General features: G+C 44.3%; 2 protein-coding genes across 12 annotated transcripts in view; one reads left to right on the top strand and one right to left on the bottom strand.

The window, feature by feature from the left end:
- RAB22A (RAB22A, member RAS oncogene family) overlaps nucleotides 1–2,222 on the bottom strand; it is a 61,672-nt gene extending 59,450 nt beyond the window's left edge. For 5 of the 6 annotated variants that reach the window (XR_010405938.1, XR_010405939.1, XM_054510165.2 and 2 more), the window contains exons 1-2: nucleotides 1,912–2,222; nucleotides 865–944 (exon numbers count right to left, since the gene is read on the bottom strand). Coding sequence is in view for 4 of the 6 variants with exons in the window: in XM_054510165.2 (XP_054366140.1) it covers nucleotides 865–944; nucleotides 1,912–1,947 (116 nt within the window). In the remaining 2 variants the exon portion in view is untranslated. The remainder of the gene's footprint in view (nucleotides 1–864; nucleotides 945–1,911) is intronic. The other variant, XM_045886004.3, reaches the window with a different exon arrangement.
- A 135-nt stretch (nucleotides 2,223–2,357) lies between these two features.
- LOC123851920 (serine/threonine-protein phosphatase 4 regulatory subunit 1-like) overlaps nucleotides 2,358–24,589 on the top strand; it is an 81,896-nt gene continuing 59,664 nt past the window's right edge. For all 6 annotated transcript variants that reach the window (XM_064573395.1, XM_064573393.1, XM_064573396.1 and 3 more), the window contains exons 1-2: nucleotides 2,358–2,393; nucleotides 2,544–2,588. In XM_064573395.1, coding sequence (XP_064429465.1) covers nucleotides 2,387–2,393; nucleotides 2,544–2,588 — 52 coding nt within the window. In that variant the 5' untranslated portion in view covers nucleotides 2,358–2,386. The remainder of the gene's footprint in view (nucleotides 2,394–2,543; nucleotides 2,589–24,589) is intronic.

Here is a 24,589-nt window from a genome sequence, read left to right as displayed (position 1 = left end):
TTTCTTGAAGGATATCAAAGGGCATTTTAATTTCAGAAAGTTAGTGGTGGTTTCATCTCCATGCCTTCGAATGTAGATGTTGTAAAATATTGGGCAGACTTTTCTCTCAATGGAAGAAACCATTTGATGGGGGGTGCGCAATAAAAATTGCATAGCAGCTATTTAATTTTCTAAGCCTAACACAGTATTAAAACCTATAAAACACAACTTCTCACAGGGTAAGTATTAATATTACAATATTTAAATACCCTGAAAGTTTTCTTATAGGCAAAAACCTATAGCCAGTCAATTTCACTTATCCAAAGAACCAGACACCTGGGAAAAGCTGACAATTTCAACATTAATGTATTAATTCATTATTACTACTAGTGCAGGAATGTATGAGAAGGGTTCAGACAGGTCGCAGTGGTGATGGGGCCCACAGCACTGTCCTGCGCGTCCACATCTCCATTCGCCAGCCCTTCCAGTCTGACGGATACCCCCTACTTCTCAGGAGAAACTAAAACCATCTAAATATCTTTTAGCTGAATGCCTGAAAGAATAAGTGTCAGGACCTGCTTTCTTCTGCTTTATTTCAAGATGTAATGCTGTTCATATTTATAGACTCAAGTATGCTCTACTAAGTAAAACTTTCATTATTTTTATTTTGAAGTGTTCCCCTCACACATCAAAAGTAACTTTCCTACAATACACCACTCCTCACTGTACACGTTCAAGTTCTTCCAGAGATGATGAAAACCACCATCTGTGAATGCACTGGAATGTAAAATGGCGACACCTCCCCACTCCCGTAACACGCCTTTTAATTTTTGAAGGACTGCAGATACATGTTTAGATATATGTTCAATAAACTTAATCTCTTACCCTATTGTTGGGTTGATGTTTGGATCAAAACTGTCTTCCACGAACCGCCACACGATACTCGATTTACCTACACCTGTATCCTGAAAAAGAAAGAGATGGGTGAATACAAATAAGTTTACCTGCTTGCAGACAAAGAAAACTACTTTGGGCCTTAAGCTCAAGATTTTAGGAAAATCATCTTATATGCTAATTTTTAGAAGTTAAGGGACCCATAAAGAAGGTTTTCATAAACAGTCAGTGGGAGTAATTAGATTTCAAAATGTACTGTAGGACAGGGGTTTGCAGTTTTTAAGGACATGAGAACCTTTTGAAAAACCCAAAGTTTCTGCTTAGTGTGAAAAGTGACACACTCACTTTTTAACATGTATAAGTAAACTGTGAACTCTTGAATTGCTCCTGGGTAACCCCTGATAAATCACAGCCCCGCCCTATTTGGGCAGGGGGAAGACTGGTTATTGGAATCCTTTTCAGTCTTTAAAGCAGCGACTCAGGCAAAAGAGCATGATTTGAAGGAGCAAAGTTGCCCTGACCAGACAAGAAGCAGAAGCTTCCAACTCGTTTTTGGGGCTTCCTGACTTGAACATCCCCCCCAGAGAGTAACTCTATGAGAAGTGCCACGGGTATCCCACAAGTTCAAAAACTCCAAACAAATGAGAAAGGAGACAAACTCTGCTCGTAAAACCTTAAGGCCTGCCATCGGTTTTCCTTTGGAAGACCTGGCCAACTTGTAACTAGTACCTTAGTAGGAAACTATTTAGGAACTGCTCTCAAGCTAGACGCAATGGAGAGGCAGGGAAGGCTCTTTACCCTCTGGGGGCGGGAAGAGCCCCTGGACTCCAGGAAGGGACGAGGGGGGAGGGTCCCTCCTGCCAGCAAGACCTCGGGGGTGGGTGGCAAGGTGGGCAGGATGGCCCGGGGCCGGAGGGAGGGTCCCGGGTAGGTCCTGCACCGAGGCTGGGGGAAGGGGCGCGGAGGACTTGGGCGCGCTTGGGTCCCCGGCCTGCCCGGCCTCCCGCGGCCCACCCGCGCCCGTCCGCCGCCACTCACCCCCAGCAGACACACTTTGAGCTCCCTCAGCGCCATGGCCCGGGAGCCAGGGGCGCGGGCCCGCCGCCGCCCTAAGTTGAGGAGGGAGAGGCCGGGCCCAGCACGAGCATCCCCCGGCGCCGCCGCCGCACGGCTCAGCCCCGGCCGCGGGGCGCGCAGGGGCGGCGGCCGTCCGCTCGCCAGCCCTCGGCCTGGCCCGTCCGCCGCCAGCCGCGCGGGGCCCGCCTCAGCAGCCGGGACGGTGCCTCGGCCTCCCGGGTGCCGATGCCGCCGCCATCTTGGGACGCCGGCCGGGTCACCTGACCTCCCCGCCCACCTCGGCAGCCACCTTCGCCGCGAGGGCGGGGCCCGGCCGGCGCCGCGAGGCTCGCGGGGAGGGGCCCGCCCGGGGGCGGGGCTCGGAGCATCAGACCCCGCCTCCCGCCCCACCGGCCCCGCCCTCCCGCGAGGACCCCGCCTCCTGGCCCATCCCAAGATGGCGGGTGAGTGGGGCTGGCTCCCCGGGCGCAAAGGCGGCCCCCTCCCCCCCAGCGGGGACCACTCCTCAAGGCCCGGGGACCCCCGCCCGCCCCTGAGTCCGCCTGCCGCGCCCACTCCTTGTGTGTAACTCCTGTGTGTTTCTTGATTTTCAGAGATCCCTCTGTACTTTGTGGACTTGCATGATGACTTAGACGATTGTAAGTAACAGTTGGGCGCCCCCGCCCCTCCCTGGGAGCCTCTCACAGAATTCTGGGTGTACGGAGCGCCAGCGGGGAGCCACAGGCCAGGCCCTCCTTGCGGGACGGAAGAGCGGGACCCCCAACCGCTTGGATGCACTGGCGGCGGTCCCTCCTCACGGGGCGGGGCGGGCCAAGGATGGGGAGCCCTCCCCTCCTGGGGGAGGATTTCGGTCGTTGTTAGGAAACTCCTGACTTCCGGTCACTTTCTTTCTCTTCCTCCTCCTGCTCCCGCGGCGGCCGGGAAGGGGTGGGAGGGCGCGTCCCGAGTCCTGGTGACTCAGGGCGGGGGGAGGCGAGGCCACCTCGGGGTTGGGGAGACTTCCACCTGGGGTCCCCACTTTTTCCCTGGGACTTTCCAGAGTGAGGGGAGTTTTCGGAGTTTGGGAGGTCCGGCCCTCCGTGTGGACCCCTCCCGTGTTCGGGCCACAAGCCCAGCCCCATCTCTTCCCCAAGGAGCCCTTGGGGGCGGGCATTCCTAGGCTGGTTCTCCTTCACTTGTCCCTTCCTGCCCTCTCCTTTTCTTTGGGGCCACTTTAAGGACTGCTGGCTGGGCGAGGTGTCATCCTGTAAGTGCAAGTTCGCATTTGTGGTGAATGAAGCATTTCCTTTCCATTCAACAGATGTTTCTTGAGCACCTACTTGTTCTGGGCCAGGCCACGTGCAGCATGCAGCGCCCTAGAGCTACAAAGATGAATCAGAAACAGGGACAGCTCTCGAGGGGGTTCACAGTCCAGGGGGAGAGCAGACTGTACACAGAAAATTACCAAACCCTGGGGTGCTTACTGGTGAAGGACGCCTGTACGACCATCAAGACAGCTAACGTTAATCAGGGCTTGCTGTCCTCTTCCCTTCCCCGTCTGCGGGTTCCTCGTCCTAAGAGTTGATGTTTATTGAAAACTTACTGCAGGTCAGGCACAGTTTTAAACTCTTTATAGACCTCTCTTTGAGAAGGAAGCAACATTATTAAAGTAGGATGGCACTTGAAGGGGTAATAAAGCCAGTGGGTAGGAGCACTGGTTCTGGAGTCAGGTGGCCAGAAGGTGAAAGAGGTCCTGTGTGGCTCTTTACTGGCTCTGTGATCTTGGACTAGTCACTGTACCACTCTGAGCCTCAGTGGCCTCATCTGTAAAATGGGCATAATAGTGTTCCACCTCAAACGCTTTCGTGAAAGTTAAATGAGTAAAAGGTTTAGCGTGAAGCCGTGTATGTAAACACTCAGTAAACATTAGCTGCCATTATTATTATCAATGTGATCATTATTCATGTTTATTTAACACTGTTGAGACAGGTACAGTATAGACCCTGGGTTTACAGAGATAAGTGGTTCAGCCAGTAGCCATCCTTGAATGGAAGGAATGTAACATTTCTATTGGTAAACATCAGTGAACTTTTATTAAGGCCCCTTTTATTCATAGATTTGATATTTGGCCTGGCTGGAAAAGCTGATTGCTGGCTGTTTTAGTTATCTAACAGATCACCCCAAAACTTAATGGCTTAAACGAACAGCATTTTATTATTATTATTTATTATTTTTAAAAGATTTTATTCATTTATTTAGAGAGAGCACGCATGAGTGGGAGGAGGGGCAACGGGAGAGAGAGAATTTCAAGCAGACTGGCACAGAGCACAGAGCCCGAGGCAGGGCTCGATCTCATGACCCTGAGATCATGACCTGAGCCAAAATCAAGAGTCAGCCCCTTAACCAACCGAGCCACCGAGGCGCCCCAAAGCCAACAGCATTTTATTATTGCTAACAATTCTGTGGGTTGCCTGGGTGATATAGAAGCTTCATGTGTTTGCAGTTGAGCTCTGGGAAGATGAGAAGGTCCAAGGTGGCTTCACACACGGGAGATCTGACGGGACTGTTGCAGGACCTCAGTTCTTGTCCAGATACGTTTTCCACTTGGCTTGGTTGGGCTTCTCAAACCATGGTGGCAGTTGGACCTCTTTCCTGGTGGCTAGCTTTCTTCAGTCTTTTTTTGTATATATGTACAAAAAGAAAGTAAGAGATTATATAGGAAAAAATAACTGATTTTACTTTGGCCTTGTCTGAACAAGTATTGGGTGTTTGAGACTCACAATAGAGAAGGCCTTAAATGATCTGTAGCAGATGGCTGAAGACTTGCCCCAACAAGGAAGGAAACCACCATTATGGCTCTGAATATACCCATGCCTTAGGATTGCATCTTTGGGAGTCTCGAGGGGCTTCCTGTTTGAGCAGGGGTGGGGAGCTACGAGGTGCTGTACTTTATGATATAATACAAATAATGACTTTACAATATAATTGATTTAATAGCCATAGTAGGAAGGCCTGTTCCCCACCCCACCCCCAAACTCCCTGGTCCCACCTTTACACCTTACTGTGGTGGCATTTGGGAGGCATTATTATGCCATGATTGACAGCAAGAACGCTGAGGTCCTGTGACCCACTTTCCTACCTTTAGCTGTGTCATATTAGACAAGTAGATTGATCCCTCACTCATTCTGTTCAATTTCTTCATCTGGAAAATTATATAGGAATAAGAGATGCCTCATAGAACTGATAGGATTAGATGAGATAGTACCCATATAACATTTTAGCTTAGTGCCTGGCATAATGAGTTTTATAGTCAATGAATTTATTATTATTTTCGTCGTCATTACTAGTGCTGGGCTTTCATGTAAGATTTTCTGATTCGGTGTTTATGGCTGCTACTCTGTGAGGTAGGTGAGATTATTCCTATTTTACAAATGATAAAACTGAGAATCAGAGAGGTTAAGTAACTTACCTAGTGTGGCACAGCTCGTAAATGATAGAACTAGCAGTCACACTCTGTTCCTTTTGACTCTTGTTCTTTTTATTCTGCCACCCAGATCAGCCTCACAAATACTCTTAACCTAAAGGTAGGGGCATAGATGTCAATTTGGGTGATTTTAGGTCTTGTCGTCTTCCTTGGGTGTTTTGTGTAAGTGATGTGGTAACTGCTTCATTTAGGCTGTAAGTCGCTTTGGGCAGGGACAGGTCATCCTTTTTATAACCGAATGTCCTGTTTGAGCTAGGTGTTTAATTAATGTTGTTACTCGTAACAATAATGGATTACAAGGCTAGTCTGATTTACTTTGTGATTCTTGATTAAATTTGGCTAACTTAAAAAAAAAGCCTTAATGAATGGATGCCTTGTTTTTTTAAAATCATTCCGAGTCTTCAGGCCATTGCAGCACAGAAAAGATTTAATTTTAGAGAATTAGCTTGCTAAATTCCTTCTCTTGAGAGCAGAAAGTGTGTGGGGTGGCCTGGCATATTGGTCCCCATGGTGGATCGCACTGGAAAGTGGAGCCGTGTGAGTTTGTGCCTACGGGGTCTATGAATTTGCTTATAGCATGTGCAGCCTGAAGAGGTACTACCCTTGGTAAGGTTTGCTTGGCCAATTAGCATCTAAGCATATGCTGGTGGTAGTTGAAAACAAAAATGAGGGTGATCTGTTGTGGATGAAAAGACACCTAAGAGAGTGATCACCAAATACCATGTGGTTATACTTGGGCTCTTAGTTGAACAAGGCAGCTTTAACAAGACATTGTGGAAACAGTGGGGGAAATTGAACTTGGACTGGGTAGTAGATGTTAAGTTAAATGTTAAGAATTATTATGAACTTTGTCAGATGTGATAGTGGTAACACAGTTTTGTTCAAAGGAGAATGGGCTTATCTGCAGGAACAAACAAGCATTTATGGGTGAAATGATTTGACATATGAGGTCTGCTTTCAGATACTGCAACAAACAATAAACAAGCATAAAGTTGGGAAGAAGGATAAATGGGGAAAAAAGGGCAGAATATTGATACTTGTTGAGGCTAGCTGCTGGGGACATGGGGATTTATTATACTGTTCTCTCTATTTTTGCATGTGCTTGAAAATTTCCATAATACAGAGTTTTGAAAAATGAGGTAAAAGTTTCATATGTGATCCAACATCTGTACAAAGATTTGGAGAGCTGAATCCCAGTTCTAAAGTCCCTGTGACATTACTGTAGGGTGCACTTAGCTTCCGAAGACAGACTGGTAGAATATATTAGCATTTAGGGAACAATGTGTTTTCAAATGTTTGGTTTTTAAGAGGTATCTATGAAAGAAGTCGGAAGAGGGCATACTTCTATTGATGAGAAAGCCTAGGTGCCAACCAATGATATCTGAACTTTCATAGAAAATAGGATTAGCTAGGGCAGAGGAATACAGACAGACTCTTTGGACCTTAGTGCTGGAAGGAGCAGGGTATGGTTAAGCTGGAATAAAAGACATCCTCCAGAGCAAAAAGCATTCCATTTCACCTGCCTGCTTTGTTCCAGGTTTGTAAAAATGTTCTGTTCAAGGACCACAGCCAGGCTGTGTGCCCTGAAAGTGGAGAAGCTATATTAATTTGAGCCCAAAACCAAACCATTGAACTTTTTCTCTGAACATAAGATAAACTTGAATCAAAGATTGTCAATTAACAACAACAGCCACAACAACTCCCCCCCCCCCCCCCCCCCGCCCAGTTAAGTGAACTAGCTTGAATAGGAATAGGAACTTGAGTATGCTAATACTTGGGAAATGGAAAAAAAAAATCCAGATATCACACTATTCTCTAAATCAGAGATAGGCACATTTTTTCCCTGTAAAGGATCAGATAGTAAATATTTTAGGCTTTGTGGGCGAGAAGGTCTGATGCAGCCAGTCATGTCTGCTGTGGTAGCCTGGAAGCACCCACAGACCTACATAAATGAATGGGTATGGCTGTTTTCTAATAAAACTTTATTTACAAACACAGGCAGTGGGCTGGATTTGGTCCACGGGCCATAGTTAGCCAACCCTGTTCTAAATCAAACTTGACTTCATTCTATCAGAGCCTCTAAGTTTGTCTGTCACCTGAGCCAACTTTATAGGCTGTCTTTCCCACCAGGTTCAGTTTGAAGAGCTGAGCTTTTTGCTAGCACAACCTCTGTTTTGTTAAGTAATCCTTGACATATTGCTCAAAGTTCGCATCTCATTTTTCCTGTTGGTATGTTGGGGATAAAAACATGTACCTCTGTCATCCCAGCAGGATGAGGTAGCACGGAACAAAAGAGTCAGAGTGGTGGATGTAGAATCAACTTTGCTTCCCCTCTCTGATTATAATGCATTTTACTTTTGTTGCTCTCGATTTTCCATTTCCTGTGAGACAAACAGATGAACATCAGAGATTCCCTGAAATTTTCTCTTTTTAAAAAAGAGAGTTTTAAATGGCTTTCTACATCACAAATTAAGATCTTTCTTATTTTATTCTTATTTTTAAATTAACTAATTAATTAGTTATTTTAGGTAGGCTCCACGCCCAATGTGGGGCTTGAACTCATGACCCTGAGATTGATTTGCCTGCTCTACTGACTGAGCCAGCCAGGCACCCTGGCAAATTAAGATATCTACTTATCTATCTATCTATTTATTTTTTAAAGATTTTATTTATTTGAGAGAGAGAGCACGAGCGGGATTGGGGGGGCAGAGGGAGAGGGAGAAGCAGACTCCGCACTGAGCAGGGAACTGGATGCGGGGCTCAATCCCAGGACCCCTGACATCATGACCTGAGCTGAGGGCAGACGCTTAACTGACTGAGCCCCCCAGGTGGGGACCTCAAAGTAAGGTCTTTTAAACAGAATATTTGGAACAAAACCTAGGTAATAAAAGAAAGTGGTTTTGGCCCTCAAAACACTTAATTTGAGCCCTGATGGGGAAAAAAGTAAGATGAGGGCAAGTGGTTGCTGTCCATGTTTGGAAAGTCATTCATCCAGTGATATCCTTCCAGGTGCCAGCCTGTGGGAGGTGCCGAGGATGGGGGGCTGAAGAAGCCCTGGGCTCCACCTCAGGGACACTCTTTTTTTTTTTTTCTTAAAGATTTTATTTATTTATTTGACAGAGAGAGATAGCAACAGCAGGAACACAAGCAGGGGAAGTGAGAGAGGGAGAAGCAGGCTTCCCGCCAAGCAGGGAGCCCGATGCGGGGCTCAATCCCAGGACCCTGGGATCATGACCTGAGCCGAAGGCAGACACTTAATGACTGAGCCACCCAGGCGCCCCCACCTCAGGGACACTCTTGCCTGGTGGGGAGGTGCATGCTAGTGGTGGTGCAGAAGGCAGCCCGCTCGAGGGCTCAGGCAGGCAGAGTGGCAAGACAGAGCCACGTGTCTGCCAGGGCTAGGAAGGGAGGTGCCATTTGAGTTGGGTCAGGCCGAGGAAGGCGAGGGGCATTCTGGGCAGAGGGCCCGTGTGTGCAGAGGTAGACATGTGGTGAAAAGGTTGGGGACTTGGGAACCAGGGGTATACAGGGCCGAGGAGTGGGAGAGACTGCGGAGGTGGGTTGGGGGCCTACCCATGAAGAACAAGAATCTGCCTTCCCAGTCATGGGGTTTAGACTTACCCTGAGAGGTGGTAGGGAGTCCCTAGATGTGTTGTTGGGACTTATGATTTAGGAAGGCAACCCAGGCAGTGGTACAAGAACTGCCATTTAGTTAGGACTGATACTGTGCCAAGGTCTGCTGTGAGTGCTTCTAGTATTTAACTATAAACACCCTATGAAGCGGGTATTTTTGACTTTATTTTGTTGCCAAGCAAGGCTCCCAGGGGTACAAAAAGACTAAGTAACTTGCCACAAACAGCGCAGCTAGCATGTGGCAGAGGTGGAATTCAAACCAGGGAGTCTGGCTACAGAATTTGTACTTAACCGCCATGCTTTGGCGGACTTGCCATTCGTTCATTCATTCGTTCATGGACATGACTAATAATTACTCAGGACCTATTAAGTCCCAGGCACTACACTGGGCCTTAGGGACACAGAGGTGAGTGAAACAAATCTGATTCCTACTCTCTTGGAGCTTCAGTCCAGTGGCAGAGCCAGCCATTAAAAAGCCAACAGAAATGAGTGAGCTAAGTTCAGGAGTGGTGGGTGTGGTGCAGGACGCATGACAGGTGAGTGTGGTCTGAAGTGCCAGGCAGGGCTGCTGGAGGGATGGAGTTGCTCCTTTACCTTGAGTGGCCAGAGGAGGCTTATCTGGAGCTCTGAGAAGCGCTCTAAGGTTTGAATAACAAGATGGAGGTGTTCCTCCGTGGAGCTGGAGGGAGCATCCGGACATAGCAGACGAGGCACAGGCTCTGAGGCTGGACTGGCTCATGTTGTCCAGGACTCGTGCATCTGCTGCACAGTGAGCACTGGACACGGGAGGTAGAGCAGTGGGGGAGGGGGGCCTACCATGTGTGGCCTTCAGCCCCTCATAGGATAAGGGGTTTGCCTTTTGTTCAAGCAGCCCGTGGGGTGTCCCTGGAGCGTTCTAGTCAGGGGAGTGCCCAGAGCTGAGTTACACTGTAAAGGGCAGACTGTGGAGAAGCAAGCCAGGGATGGAAAAAGTGTTGTGTTCCAGGGACCCAGGCAAAGGCAGTGGGGTCTCGATGGAGGAGGTGGATGTCAGAGCAGCGAGTGGGGTCTATAGATAGTTCCAACAGGGAAGAGTCAACTCAGAGACCGACCTTGTGGCAGCACTTCTGCTTCCCACCACCCAGGCTAGGCTGGTTCCTCTCCCCATCCTCCCTGAACCCTGTGGCAGTATTTAAGCCAGGCGTGGCCGGATGCCTGCTCTGGTCCATCAGACCCAGTCTTCCCCATCTTGGATCACTAGGGTCTAGCATGCTGAGTGGCACATAACAGACAAGCAGAGGTGCACATTGAATAAATACACCAGGCAGTATGCCAGGGTGGAGGTCATGTTTTCCATCTGAGACAGTTACTTTTGAGGTGTGTTTAGGAGGTCCTGGGCGCATAGTCCAGGAGGCCACTGAAAAGCCCCCTTGTAGGGTTCTGGAGCAGAGTTAGGACTGAAGAGGGTCATTAGTGGTAGATGGAAGCTGAAGCCAGGGGAATGGATAAGAGCAGCATGGTGGGTGTTGGAGGAGAAGAAGGTCAAGGGTGGAGCCCCTGGCAGCAAAAGCTTCTAATAGTGAGCCCTGGAGAACAAACATCCCAGAGGTAAGAAGCCAGGGGACCCTCGAAGCCAGTTTTCGCTTGGGCTGATTGTTCATGCCACTTGCCACGGAAGCATCGGGGAAGAGGAGTCCTGAAGACAGGCCACAGGCTTTGGTAGTTAGAAGGTCTTTGGTGAACTTAGAGCTTTTCCAACGCAGCCAAGGAGCAGAAGCCAGAGCAGAATTAGCTGGGAAGGCATTAGGAGCTACGTGGACTGAGTGTCACCTGTAGTCCCCAGCTCAGTGGTTATTTATTAGGTACTTCCTGTATTCCAGCCACTGGCTGGTAATTGGATACTTTTGGGAATGGTCACTGTTCTTTCGAGCCCACAGCCTAGCAGGGGAAAACAGACCCTTTCAAGGAGAAGCAGCTGGAAGGACTGAGGTCAATTGCTTTTCTTGGATAGAAGAGCCCAGAACACATTTGCATTATTATATTTACTCTGGAAACTTAAAAAAAAAAAAAAAAGATTTGAATTCTCCTCCTGGTTATATGCCCAACAAGATGTGAATGTATTATTCTCAAAAGGACATGGTCATTATAGCACTGTTCTTTTGTTTGTTTGTTTTTAATCTTTAAGCACCTTTTGTGGTCTCAGAGCCTTGTTATCTCCATCCATAGATTAAAACTTTAGATATATTGAGTAGTTATGGGAAAAAATCAAGTAATAATTATTTATTGACTATGCACTATTACCTGACATTGTGTTATGCTCTCTGGATAAATTCTCTTGGTAATTCTGTAGCTAATCTTTTTTGTCCCCCCATGTTATATATATATTTATTATTTTTGCTTTTTATTTTTAAATTTTTTATTGAAGTATATTATATAGTGTTATATTAGTTTTAGTTGTACAATATAACGATTCAGCAATATTATATATTATTCACTGCTCACCACGATAATTGTATTCTTAATCCCCTTTATCTGTTTCACCCATCAAATAATAGCACTATTCTTCATAGTTGAAAACTGGAACCTACCCACATGTCCATCATGAATACAATGGATTATGAATTGTGGTTCCATTCACACAGTGGAAAACTATGCAGCTGTAATAGTGAATGATCTACAAGTCCACCCAATAATGTGGATGAATTCACATAATGATGAGTGAAAGAAGCCAGACACAAAAGGGTACATATTGGGTGATTCTATTTATACGAAGTAGAAGAACAAGCAAAGCTAATGTCATCCAGGCTGTTTGAAGGCAGGAGAGTGGTCACCCTTGGGGTAGGATAGTGAGCAGAAGGGAGCATGAGGGGCTTTTGGAGATGCTGGTAAAATTTTCTTTGTTGAGCCGAGTGCTGGTTACAACAGTGTGTTCAGTTTGTGAAAATCTGTCAGGTGGGACAGTTGTTATCTATACACTTTTCTCAGTAGTGTTACACTTTGATTTTCTAAAACGTACTGATTTTTAAAATCAAGGTATAGAGGAAAGCATAACCATGGACTGAGGGGAGGGAGTCAGTGAAAAGGGAAAGATGACATACTGACTTTATTTTTAAAAGCTTTTAATTAATTAATTAATTTTAAGTAATCCCTACACCCAGCCTGGGGCTGGAGCTCACGACCCCAAGATCAAGAGTCGCATGCTCTACTGACTGAGCCAGCCAGGCGCCCCCTAAAGGGAAAGAAGACAGCAGAAAGAGAGGGTAGAAGACAATGGGGGTTGGATTGTATGAGACCGGGATGGAGCTTGGTGCATCCATGGAAGAGTTTGCTTCTTTCCAGAAGTAGGAGGGCAGGGGAACCTGGGAGGTGCAGTTGATTAAGCTTCTGACTCTTGGTTTTGGCTCAGGTCATGATGGCAGGGTTGTGAGTTCGAGTCCTGCGTCAGGCTCTGCACTCAGCTCAGAGTTGGCTTGAGATTCTCTCCCTCTCCCTCTGCTCCTCCCCTGTTCCCGCACGTGTGCACTCTCTCTCTCCCTCTTTCTCTCCAATAAATAAATAAATAAAATCATTAAAAAAAAAGGAGGAGGGCACCCTTCTTAGCAGTTTGGCCAAGGTGGTCAGTAAAGAAGAGACTTTATGTTGGTTAGTGTTACTTGATGGTTTCAGATATTTTGAACAGTAGGAAAATGGAGACCCACGTGCACATACACTCACCCCAAAGGTTGTTGGTTTTCTTTTACAACCTTTTTTCCTTTTCAAATCTGCCTTAAGTCTGACTAGCGAAGTCACTGCATATTTCAGTATCATCTCTCCGCTCATTAATACTATGTAGACTCTAGCACTCTCGCGCCCACCTACTCCAGCTCTGTCCCCAACCTGGTGAGTCGGCATGAAAATTGAGATGTGTAATATCAAAATGGAGCACACGAACTGCTTTGAGCTGCAGAGTTCTTTCCTATCAGGTAACTCGAGTAAATGTTTCCCATTGACCGTCAGTGTAAAAGTCAGAGTCATAAATAATGACAGGTTTTGGAAGCGTGATTAAAGCCACAAATCAAAGAGGAATTTCCATGTATGCATGGTATAGAAAGGACGGCTGCTCATGAATTAAGTTGGTCTTTTCAGCCAGCCCATTGCGTAGTGCTGGTAATAACCATCAGTAGCCCTCAAAGATTTGCAATATAAAACATTATGCATTGGATGGATCTGCTCATACAAGAGCTAATAAATCAGCATGGGTCTTGTTAGAGAATGGCATTTATATAGAGAAAGTTTGCTTGTGCAACTTGCTGTTGAAATTTAGTTAAGTCAACAAGGACCTGCAGTGTGCGGGGGTCAGATTCCCCCCAAAAGCCAGTGAAGAATCAAGAGCGTTCTTTATCATTTAGATTGGCCAGGCTTGTCTAGTCTAGCTATTAGAAATAATCCCAGTGTAGGAATCTGCATTCATACTTAAAAGCCTGTTAGCAAGAAGAATGAAACCACTTGAAATAACACATTAATGGATGGGTTACTCTAGTTCCCCCGCAAAATCATTTAAGGCCTCACAAAGACTTAGTAATTGTTCATTGAAGAATGGCTAATGAGCAACTCTATAAAATTACCAATTATGTTAAGTTCTATATTGCTACATTCTTCTGGGTTTTTTTAAAGTACAAATTTTGCAAATAGGCTAAACTTCTTGGTCACCACCAGCCAATAATATTCTAATGTTTTGAGATGGACGTAGAGCAGGCCACATCTATCATGTTCTCCCCACCAATGTCCCCTAGTGCTGTGTCAGAGACAGAATATTGGATTGTATGGATAAGTGGGCTGGCCCAGGGTGGCATATCTCACATAGACTTATAGTGACAGGATGACATGTTGAATGGGGAATCGTAAATATTGGGTATGCCTGGAGAACGGATTCTTAATGAAAATGCTTGCTGGGATAGACATGCTATAACATCTGCCTCCGTCACTATCTCTGTTCATGTCTGGGCCCATAAAGGTAGCTCATTGGGTATGTTTTATTGTGTTTATTTTTTCTCACCTTTCCACTTAAAACCAGTTGTAGTGTGGCTCTTCAGTCGGGGGTTGGTGGCGTTGTGTGAAATCTCTGACTTCCCTGAACTGCTCAAAGGCAGTGCTCAGTGTACTTTCCTCTGCTGTGCTCTTCCCCTCATCTGGAATGTTCTTTTTCCCTTTCCCAGATTCTTTCTCTCTTCCCTTGTGGTGAATTCCTACCTGCTGTTCAAGGCCCAGCTCAAATATCACTGTTGTAGGGAAGCATCTCCTGTCTCCCCTCCCTCTTCCAGGCAGAGCTGGTTTCTTCCCGATTTGTTTATAGGTTTGTTTATACCTTATCCTAGGGCTCTTGCCACCTGAGTATTGTGGGTTGTTTTGTGTGTGACGATCTTTGTTCCCTGGGGAGCTTTTGGAGTCTGGGACCGTGGTGTCTTTCTCGTCTCTGAATCCCCAATACTCTGTCGAATATTGAATTATGGTTTACTCTTGTCACTTGAAGTTAACCGCAATGGGAGGAAAATATGTTTGAGGTGGGTTTGCTGTTAACATGCTTTCTGTTTTGGTACTAGATCATTGATGTTTTTCTTAATGCAAAATGGCCTGCATCATTTCTTTTCTTTGTTTTCTTAGATTGTATGTACTGTACTTTGAACCTGTAAAGCACATTCACCTAACAATTATACTTAAAACATTAATTTGTGCTTAGCCTGTTTTAAGACAGATTGGTGTCTTTTGAAAAGCATTGACACATAGGCGAGTGCTCGAGGATCCATTGTGTTTCCGCTAGAGCATCCTCATCTCATTTATCTCATGCCCTAGACTGTTTTAAATGATGAATATACTGGCACTGTTCATTATTTTTAGTAGATGACCCTTGAGTTAGCATAAAAGAGGATAAATCCTTTTTTTTCTCAGAGTTGTAGGTTCCAGAAATACGTTTTTCTGGTGGAACTTTAAATCAAGAATAGGGTTTTATTTTTATTTTTTAAAATTTTTACTTAGTTACCTAGCATCAGGTTAAAGGATTCTAGGTTATGTGATTTTTTGCTAACTGATCAGGACCTCATCAAGAGGAGCCAGTCTCATCTTGGGTTGTGTGGGCTCAGGGCTACTGCTGTAGAACCACTCTGGTTTTGGTTGGATGGTGGAGGTATGATGCATATCTTTTAGCTAATTAGCTGGGTTATTAAACTTGGCCCATCCCTCCGGAGGGCAGGTAGTAGCCACAGCCACTGACTGGGATGCAGCAGAGTCCTGGGGACATTGGCCATACAGTTCAGGGAGGCGTGGTGGCACGTGGGGGTGCAGCATGGGGACAGGGTGCTGAGCATAAGATGATGGGAGAGGCCGCCCACCCAGATGTAGCAAACTAGCAGTCATTCCAAGCCCTTCCCCTACTGGTCTTTGTTAGCTTTAAATTCTCACTCGTTTTTGGTAAAGGGTTAGTAATGTCCTGTGTAAACTTGCCAGTGAACCTGATGTGTGGCAGAAACCCGGAGAGTGGCCACGGCTCAGAAGTCCGTCATGGCAGAGATGGCAGATGAAGGCAGGCAGGGTCAGTCTTGGTTTTTAGATTTTAAATTGAGCCAAGAAGGCTTGAAGTTATTATTAGAAGCTATTTTCTTGAGAGGGCTTTGCTTTTCTGCAGTATATTAAGCGTTCATGAATGGAGTGGGCAACTTTTTTTTATAAATATAAGAAAACACAGAGAAAAAAATTGAACAAGGAATTATTTATCTGCTACTTCATATTTCATTTCTAACTTGAACGCTTGAGATTCCTGATGTTTGTGGGTGACCTGGACTTGTTGGGTCTGAGAATAATCGACTGCTCATGATATCACCATGTAGACCTCAGCTCTTGTTCCTGTGAACAGTTCACCAGACGATATGCCCTCTTAGCAGTGGCTAGAAATGTAAATTCTAGAAAATTCTTTATCAAAGCAGGAGTCATTCTATGTGCGGCTGCCACTGTCAGGCATAGCAAGCTAGCTTGGCAGATCTTTACCATTCATTCATTCATTCGTTTATTCGTTCAGCAACTTTAATTGTGTGCCTACTGTGTGCCAGGCATATCAATGAGTCAGAGATTGGGGGGGGCTTGGGTGGGGGAGTGAACCAGCTGATAAACAGTAAACATAAGAAGTAAATACTTTGTGGGGCGCCTGGGTGGCTCAGTCGTTAAGCGTCTGCCTTCGGCTCAGGTCACGATCCCAGGGTCCTGGGATCGAGCCCCGCATCGGACTCCCTGCTCCGCGGGAAGCCTGCTTCTCCCTCTCCCACTCCCCCTGCTTGTGTTCCCTCTCTCGCTGTGTCTCCGTCTGTCAAATAAATAAATAAAATCTTTAAAAAAAAAAAAAGAAGTAAATACTTTGTGTGTTATAAGGTGATAATTTCTCTGGAAAAATAGAAAAGTAGATCATGGTAAGGTGGGGAATAGGTGGGAGGCTTGCAGTTTCAAAATAAAGTGGTCAGGGAGGAACTCACAACAGTGAATGAGCAGATTTTAAAGAGGAGAAGGAGGGGATGCCTGGGTGTCTCAGTTGATTAAGCATCTGCCTTCAGCTTGGGTCATGATCCCAGGGTCCTGGGATTGAGTCTCGCATCAGGCTCCTTGCTCAGTGGGGAGCCTGCTTCTCCCTCTGCTGCTCCCCCCTGCTTGTGCTCTCTCTCTTTCTCTGATGAATAAATAAATAAAATCTTTAAAAAAAATAAAGAGAAGGAGGTTATCAGAGAGGGCATCTTGGGGAGGAGAGTTCCAGGCAGAGGGAACCACCCTGCAGTACAAAGGCCCTTAGCCAGGGAAGGGACTGGAGTGTTTGGGAAGTAGCAAGGAGCCATGTGGCTGGAGGAGAGGGCAGTGAGGGGGAGAACGTGTAGAGGGAGAGCTCAGAGAGGCAAAGGTGGGCCAGAACTTTCCTGGAAAGAACCCCAGACCCCTCCCCTCCTGGGACCAAGCACTCACCACAGGCTGTTCAGGTAACACCACCTGAGAGTCTTCCTCTTTTACAGTGGTTCTCAAGTGGGAAATGTGGCAATGGCAGACTTGGAAGACTAATAAACTCTGGTGCTTTCATGAAATAGTTTTAAAAAATCTAACATATCGTTTATAGGTAAATAGTAATAATCTCAATGATAATCTCATTAATTTAGACTCAAGTAGGATCTTCTAATTTTGAAAGGGGCCAGGATGTTGATCCACACAAGGGAAGATGTTTACCTCTACCAAAAAAAAAAAAGGATTTTTCAGTACTTGAAATAAAAGGCATTATTATTTGCACACGAATGTGATGTTATTAGTGGGAATATTTTCCTTGGATTACACTAATCCATTATTTTTCAGAAGTCAGTCATTTCTGAACTGCTTTTCCTATTTTTGCTTTATCTATATACCATCTATATTTTTCTTTGTATCAATAACTTCTTTTTGAACAAATTTGGAAAACTTTTATCAATTGCTCAACATGAAACTTAACCAAAATATCATACGATAAAAAATAAAATAACCTTAAATTCTAGATAGACACAGCTGCCTGCCCAAGATTCAGAGCGTGAGGCCTGCGCTGTATTAAAAAGGAGGATTAGCCAGTTTTAGGGAAGCGTTCAAGACATACTAGCACCAAAAGGCAACTTTTTTGATGTCATTAGAAAATCGGGTGGGAAGAACTTGCCTGCCTTGTGATATAGGGATACTTAGTGTACCTTCCTGTTCCACATCGGGGGACATGATGTCCCAAGCTGTCCATACTCTGAGGCTAGGTGGCCGCCTGGCCGGGGTCAGAGCTGCAGTCAGAGAGTGTGGGACCAACCTGGGGCGCTGCGGAGGCTGGTTCTCTGGCTCTGGGTGGCCACCAGCAACATATTCATGCAGAACGCCCCGACCAGCCGCATTTACATAACGTGGGTCTTTGTTCTGTATGAGACGAAATCTGTAGCTCCAGTTCTTAAAATGAAACAAAACAGAGATCCCTGCAACTCAGATCTCTTACTGTTTCAGATGTGCTTTACACATCCTTACTCCCTCTGCCCTTCCTCACATATTTACTGTGACTCCCCCAAATTTGGGATGATTGGGTATTTTTGATTAACTCATGCATTTTATATTGAATGCTCCAATTCCTTCCTTCCTTCCTTCCTTCCTTCCTTCCTTCCTTCACCAATTGTAGGGTAGTTTTTGACCTGCTTTCTTCCTTTTCGAAACTCAGATCTCTCACTTTTGCAGGCAGAAACGAATTAACGTCCCGGTTGCTTTGTAACTCAGGTTGTGGGGGTGGCTTGCTGCTGTGTCTCACGTTTGTCGTTGTGGAAACTAGATTTTCTCCGCTTTCTCCGGGGCTGCTGGACTCCTGAATTGAATCCTGGTAATCAAAGTCTCGGGAGACTGACTTCTACAGAAGCCAATATTTATTAAGTGTCTGCTGTGTGCCAGGCATTATATGACACGGTCCCGGGGTTTTAAAGGGTCCCCACGTCTAGCTGTGGAGACAGAAACCATCTACTTAGAGTTAATAATGCAGCACTTTATGTAAAATGGTGAAACCTGACCACTGTAGAGTTCCATTTATTACCCTCCTACTTTATGTTATCGTTTTTATTATGTGGTTTATCTGCATATGTTATAAATTCCACAGTACAAAATTATTTTTGCTTTGCATCGCACCAGACTATCGGACATATTTTTGAAGAAATTAAGAGGAAATACCGTTTTTTTAAAAATTACCGACATATTTACCATTTCCAATGTTCTTGATTCCTTTTGAAGATCCAGTTTCCAAATGGGATCCTTTCTCCTCAGCCTGCAGAGCACTTCTCCTACCATTTCTCATAGTCTGTGTTGGCTGGCTCCGCTTAAAAGGGTGTGTGACAAATAAATTCTTTGCTGCCCTTTGTTGTGATCCGGCAGTGTCTTTTTCATCATCGTTCCCAAGGGTCTTACTGGGTATCACGTCCTGGATTGACAGTTTCCCTCCGGTCCTTCCCAGGTGTGGCCTCATGGTCTTCTGCCTGGCTGCTCCCCGTGTGGCGGTATAGGGCGTTCGAATCCTTTGCCCGCCGTGGTTGCTTTCCTCTGCTGTGTTCAAGGTTATGGGCAGTTTGACTTGGATGTGTCTAGTGTGGTTTTCTGCGTGCATATCTTCTTGGGGTTTGTTAAGATCCTTGATTCCGTACGCTTATTTCTGTCACCAAATTTGGGGAATTTGCCATTATTTGATCATTCAGTTAAGTCCGCTCCTCGAATTTCTAAGTCGCAGATATTGTTTCAACTTCAGTTTTTGTTCAGTGTGTTTTAGTAGTTAGCACGTCTTTGTTGAGATTCCTTATCTTTGCAGTCTTTGCAGGCGTGCTTCCTTCAGGTCCGCGAGCGCTTTATAATACTTGCTTTAACATCCTTGTCTGTGTTTCCAGCATTTGGGTACCTTTGGAGTCATTCTGTGATTTTTGTCTCCTAACTAGTTCATATTTTTCTGTTTCTTTGTTTATTGAGTAATGTTGGATTATAATCTGGATATTGTGACTATTAACGCACTATACAATCTCTGGATTCTGTTACATGCCTCCAAAGAGTGTTGGTTTCTTTGTTTTGTTTCAGTAGGTACTTTTTTTTTTAAAGATTTAATTTACTTGCGAGAGAGAGAGAGAGAACAAGTGGGGGGGGGAGGGGTAGAGGGAGAGGGAGAAGCAGACTCCCAGCTCAGCAGGGAGCCCAACGTGAGGCTCCATCCCAGGACCCCAGGACCGTGACCTGAGCCAAAGGCAGACACTTAACCGACTGAGCCACCCAGGTGCCCCTTGTTTCAGTAGGCACTTAAATGAGGTCCCACCGTTAACTGTCTCTCCTGTGGCAGGTAGTATCCCAAATCTCAGCTCCATTCTCTTAGCCTTAGCTGTGCTGTAGAGTTTGCCACAAACATGCATGGTTTAGGGGTCAAGCTAGATTTCAGGCCAAGTTTAACACAGAGGCTTCCCCCTCTGTTGATTTTCTTTCCAGGACACCCCTCCCCGCCACACAGTTTGTAGTGGCTATGGTTGCCCTGAAGAAACATAAGCAGTATTAGTAATATAATGTGCTCAGTGACTTAATACTACTACTACTAATAATAGCAGCTCATCTTTTCAAAGTGCTATGTGTTTCAGATGCTGTATAACTATATCTGACTGTCTAATGTCCCTTATTCTACACTGCAGCCATCATCTGAGGCAGGTGTCCATTTTAGGGGGAGGGAACCGAGAATCAGAGAGGTGGGGTATCTATCCAGAGTCACATACCTGGTAAGAAGCAGTGTGGGATTGCAGAACCAGGTATTTTGGCTCAAGACCCCACACTTCTATTGATTATAAATACTATGTCTCTAACATCTTTTGAGTGAGAGATCTGGGATTTAATGTGTAATCTTTCTCTGTTTTTTTTTTTTGTTTGTTTGTTAGTGTTTTGTTTTTTGTGATGCTTTTCTTTGCTGTGGGTGTTCTACAGTGCACTCAGGGATAGTTTTGTTATTAATCACTCATTCAGGGTTTGTACTTCTTCAAATTGAATATGCATTTTTTCCCCATTCTGGAAAATTGTTAGCCATTATCTCTTTGAATATTGCCTCTTCCTGTTTTCATTAATCCCTCTTTCTGGAATTCTCACTGGACTTATCTCAGACCTTAGCATTCTGTTCTTCCTGTCCTTTAATTGCTGTCCCCATATTTTCCAGTTCCTTTTTTCTCTGTGCAGTGTTCTGGGTGATTTGTCAGATCAATCTTCCAGCTCACTAACTCTCTCTTGAGCTGTGTCTAAACTGCTATTTAAGCCAGCCACTGAATGTTTAATTAAGTTGTCTCTATTTTTCATTTCTACGTGGTTCTTTTTCAAATGTGCCTATTCTTCCCAATTTCATTCTTCTTTTTCTTTCATTTTGACATCTGTATTTTAAATCCTACTCATTCTATGCATAATTATTTGATAGTCTATTTTAGATTTTTCTAATATTTCTGTCTTGGGGGTGCAAATTCTCATTTGTTGTGTCTGTTCTTTCTCTCAAAGGTTTGTAACCATGTATGTTTGGAATTTATCTTCAGCAGGGATAGTTTTGTGAAGTGGCATGCTTATTGGATTGTGAAAGGCTCCTGTTTGCTTGTGCTGGGATGCCTGGAATTGGAATACCTCTGAAAACTGATCCTTCCAAGAGCTCGGAGTGGGGCTCTGCAGGTCTTGTAAGTTGACTCAGCCCTCACAGGTCATGTAGGCCTGTGGTTTGATTTCTCAGGATTGACTACCCCACCCGCCACTTGCACTCTAACTGTAGTCCCCTTTCCTCAACTGTCTAATATTTGGGGGCTTAGATTTAAATTCATCCACATCATTTATCCCCATGTGAGCTTCAGAAATCTTAGTGCCTAAGACCTATATGCAGGTCTTAAGTGTTGATCATAGGGTGTCACCTTATGCTAATTGCTCTCACTTTGATTACCGTTTTCCTTACTGGCATTGAGGATGTCCTTTCTGCCTTTACTGCTGCCTTCCTGCATTTTTAATTATTTTATCTAAATTTCTGTATTTTTTATTTTTTTGTGTGTGTGGTGGAAAGGGGTTCCTTTCTCTTCAACTCCACCATATGTTGTTGGAAATCACAGTAACTGGGGTTTGAATGTAGTTGTCAAAGCCCATGCTCCTATGGTAATCTATATTGGGTTAAGGTGGTAATAATGGGGATGGGAAAAGGGGACTGATGTTAGAATAGAAATCAGAATGTCAGTTTATTACTTACTAGAATGAGATGAATATTTGCCTAGAAGGCTAAGGTATTCAGGTTGATAGATCAGCACTTCCCCACTGGACAAAGTCTAGAGTAAGAACTTGACAGTGCTTTATTAACACCATTCGGGGGCAAATAGCACCAAACTGACAAATATGAGTAATCTGGCAATTTTAAGATACATTCCTGCATGCCTTTAAAATGAATTGAAGGTTTACCTGAAGACCACACACAACTCCCTGTGGTCTCATAAGTACTGTGCATTCTCTGGATCTGATTTGGAGTTCTCAAGGAGATTAAGATCTCAAGCTCACTTCATAAATACAGAATCAGAGCAAGGGAAGTTAGATACTCTTAAGAATTCTTTTAACCACAGTGGTGCCAGCAACTTGCCAGGTAGTTTCATTCTAGCCTTTGTAAGGTGGGGTTGGGAAGAATAGAAGAATGGCCAGCCTTCTGCTCATCTTTCCTCCCTCCCTCCTTTCTTTCCTTCCTTCCTTCCTTTTTTCTTTTTCCTTTCTTTCACCTGTACTGAAGTATAATTTATATATAATAATATTCACTGAAGGGCAATTTGTTAAAATGAGTCTTAACAAGTATATTCTGTTGTGTGACCACAACCACACAACCACAACCAGGAAATGAAACATTTCCTGCACCTACCAGAAGTCATGTCGTGACCATTTGCCATCATACCTTTCCCCACCCCTGATCCCAGACAACCACTGATCTGCTGTATATTAGTATGTTTTTGTCTTTTCTAGAATTTCATGTTGGCAGAATTATGCAGAATGAAATCTTACCTGTCCAGCTTCGTTCAGTTGATATAATGCTCTTGAGACGCATCTATGTTGTTGCATATTAGTAGCTCATTCCCTTTTATTATTGACAAGTATTCCTTTGTATGGATAGATTACAATTTGTTTAGCCCCTTAGTTGATAGATATTTTGGTTATTTCCAGTTTTTGGCTGTTATGAATAAAGCTGCTTTGAACACACAAATACAAGTCTTAGCGTAAACATACACGTTTTCATTTCTCCTGTGTAAACGCCTAGGAGTGGGATTGCTTGCTCAGATGGTAAGTATATATTTATTTTTTTTAAGTAACTGCCAAACCATAGGAGCTGTACCATGTTGCATTTTTTACCAGCAACGTATGAGAGATCCAGTTGCTCTTGCCAACACATTTAATAGAGTCAGTTTAAAAAATTTTCTTAGCCTTCCTAGTGGGTGGGTAGTATTATCTCACTGTGGTTTTAATTGACATTTCCATGATTATTAATGATGACTAATGATGTTGAACATCTTTCCCCGTGCTTAGCTGTCATTTGTGTATCTTCTGTGATGACATGTCTATTCAAGTTTTTTTCCTGTTTTAAAGATTGAGCTCTAAGAGTTCTTTCTATATTCTGGAAATCAGATATGTTTTACAGATATTTTCCTCCTAGTCTGTGGCTTGGTAGTCCATTTCCTTTTTTTTTTTTTTTTAAGATTTTATTTTTAAGTAATCTCTACATCCAACATGGGGCTTGAACCCACAATCCCAAGAACAAGAGCTGCACGCTCTGACTGAGTCAGCCAGGCACCCCAATTGGTATTCTATTTCCTACCAGTGTCTTTTGAAGAGCAAAAGTTCTGTTTTGTTCAAGTTGAATTCATGAGTATTTCTTTTTGTGGCACATGCTTTTTGTAGCCCCTCTAAGAAATCTTTGCCTAATTAAAGAACACAAAGATTTTTCTCCTATGTTTTCTTCTAGAAGTTTTATCATTGTATGGTTTTTATGTCTATTATCTATTTTGAGTTAATTAAGGACAAAGGACATTTCCCCCTCACCTGTGTATTCAGTTATTCTAGCTCTGTTTGCTGAATTAAATTACCTTGGCACCTTTGTGAAAAATGCATTGGGCTTAGATTTGTGGATCTATTTAAAGATTTTATTTATTTATTTATTTGAAGCGGGGTGGTGGGGGAGGGGCAGGGGGGGAAGGGGAGAGAGGGGGAAAGAATCTCAAGCAGACTCCGTGCTGAGCGCAGAGCCCGGTTTGGGGCTTGATCTCACGACCCTGAGATCAAGAGTCAGATACTCAACTGACTCAGCCACCCAGGCACCCTAGTAGTCAGGCATTTTTAAAAGAGATTTTATAAAATGAGAAAAAAGTTGTTGTTTATACTGACCCACACATATACCATTCCTGAGCCTCTTCTTTTATTTGAGTAGCTTCAGATTTCCATCTGTTTCTCCTGTTTGAGGGACTTCCTTTCACATTTTTCATAGAACATGTGTGTTGGCAGTGAATTCTTTCCACTTTTGTTTGTTTGAAAGTCTGTATTTTCCCTTACAATTTGAGAAAGATTTCTTGAAGTAAAAAATTCTGATTAGTGTTTTTTCTTTCAGCACTCTGAAGATATCATCTTCTCCTTCCTTAATGATTTTTGACATGAAGTCTATTATTAATCTCTTTTTAAAATGTAATGTGTATTTTTTTTCTGACTGCTTTTTAAGATTTTTTTTCTTGGGGCGCCTGGGTGGCTCAGTCGGTTAAGCGACTGCCTTCGGCTCAGGTCATGATCCTGGAGTCCCGGGATCGAGTCCCACATCGGGCTCCCTGCTCGGCGGGGAGCCTGCTTCTCCCTCTGACCCTCCCCCCTCTCATGAGCTCTCTCTCTCTCTCATTCTGTCTCAAATAAATAAATAAAATCTTTAAAAAAAAAAATTTTTTTTTTCTTGATCACTGATTTTTAGCAATAGATTACGTTGTACCTCAATGTGATATTTCATTATGTATATTCTGCTTGGGGTTTGTTGAGTTTCTT

The sequence above is a fragment of the Mirounga angustirostris genome, unplaced genomic scaffold (genome assembly GCF_029215605.1).
Source record: "Mirounga angustirostris isolate CCGP_5_RB_7025 unplaced genomic scaffold, mMirAng1.0.hap1 SCAF_10, whole genome shotgun sequence".
In the NCBI taxonomy this organism is placed as follows: domain Eukaryota; kingdom Metazoa; phylum Chordata; class Mammalia; order Carnivora; family Phocidae; genus Mirounga; species Mirounga angustirostris.
This window is presented reverse-complemented; position numbering and strand designations above follow the sequence as displayed.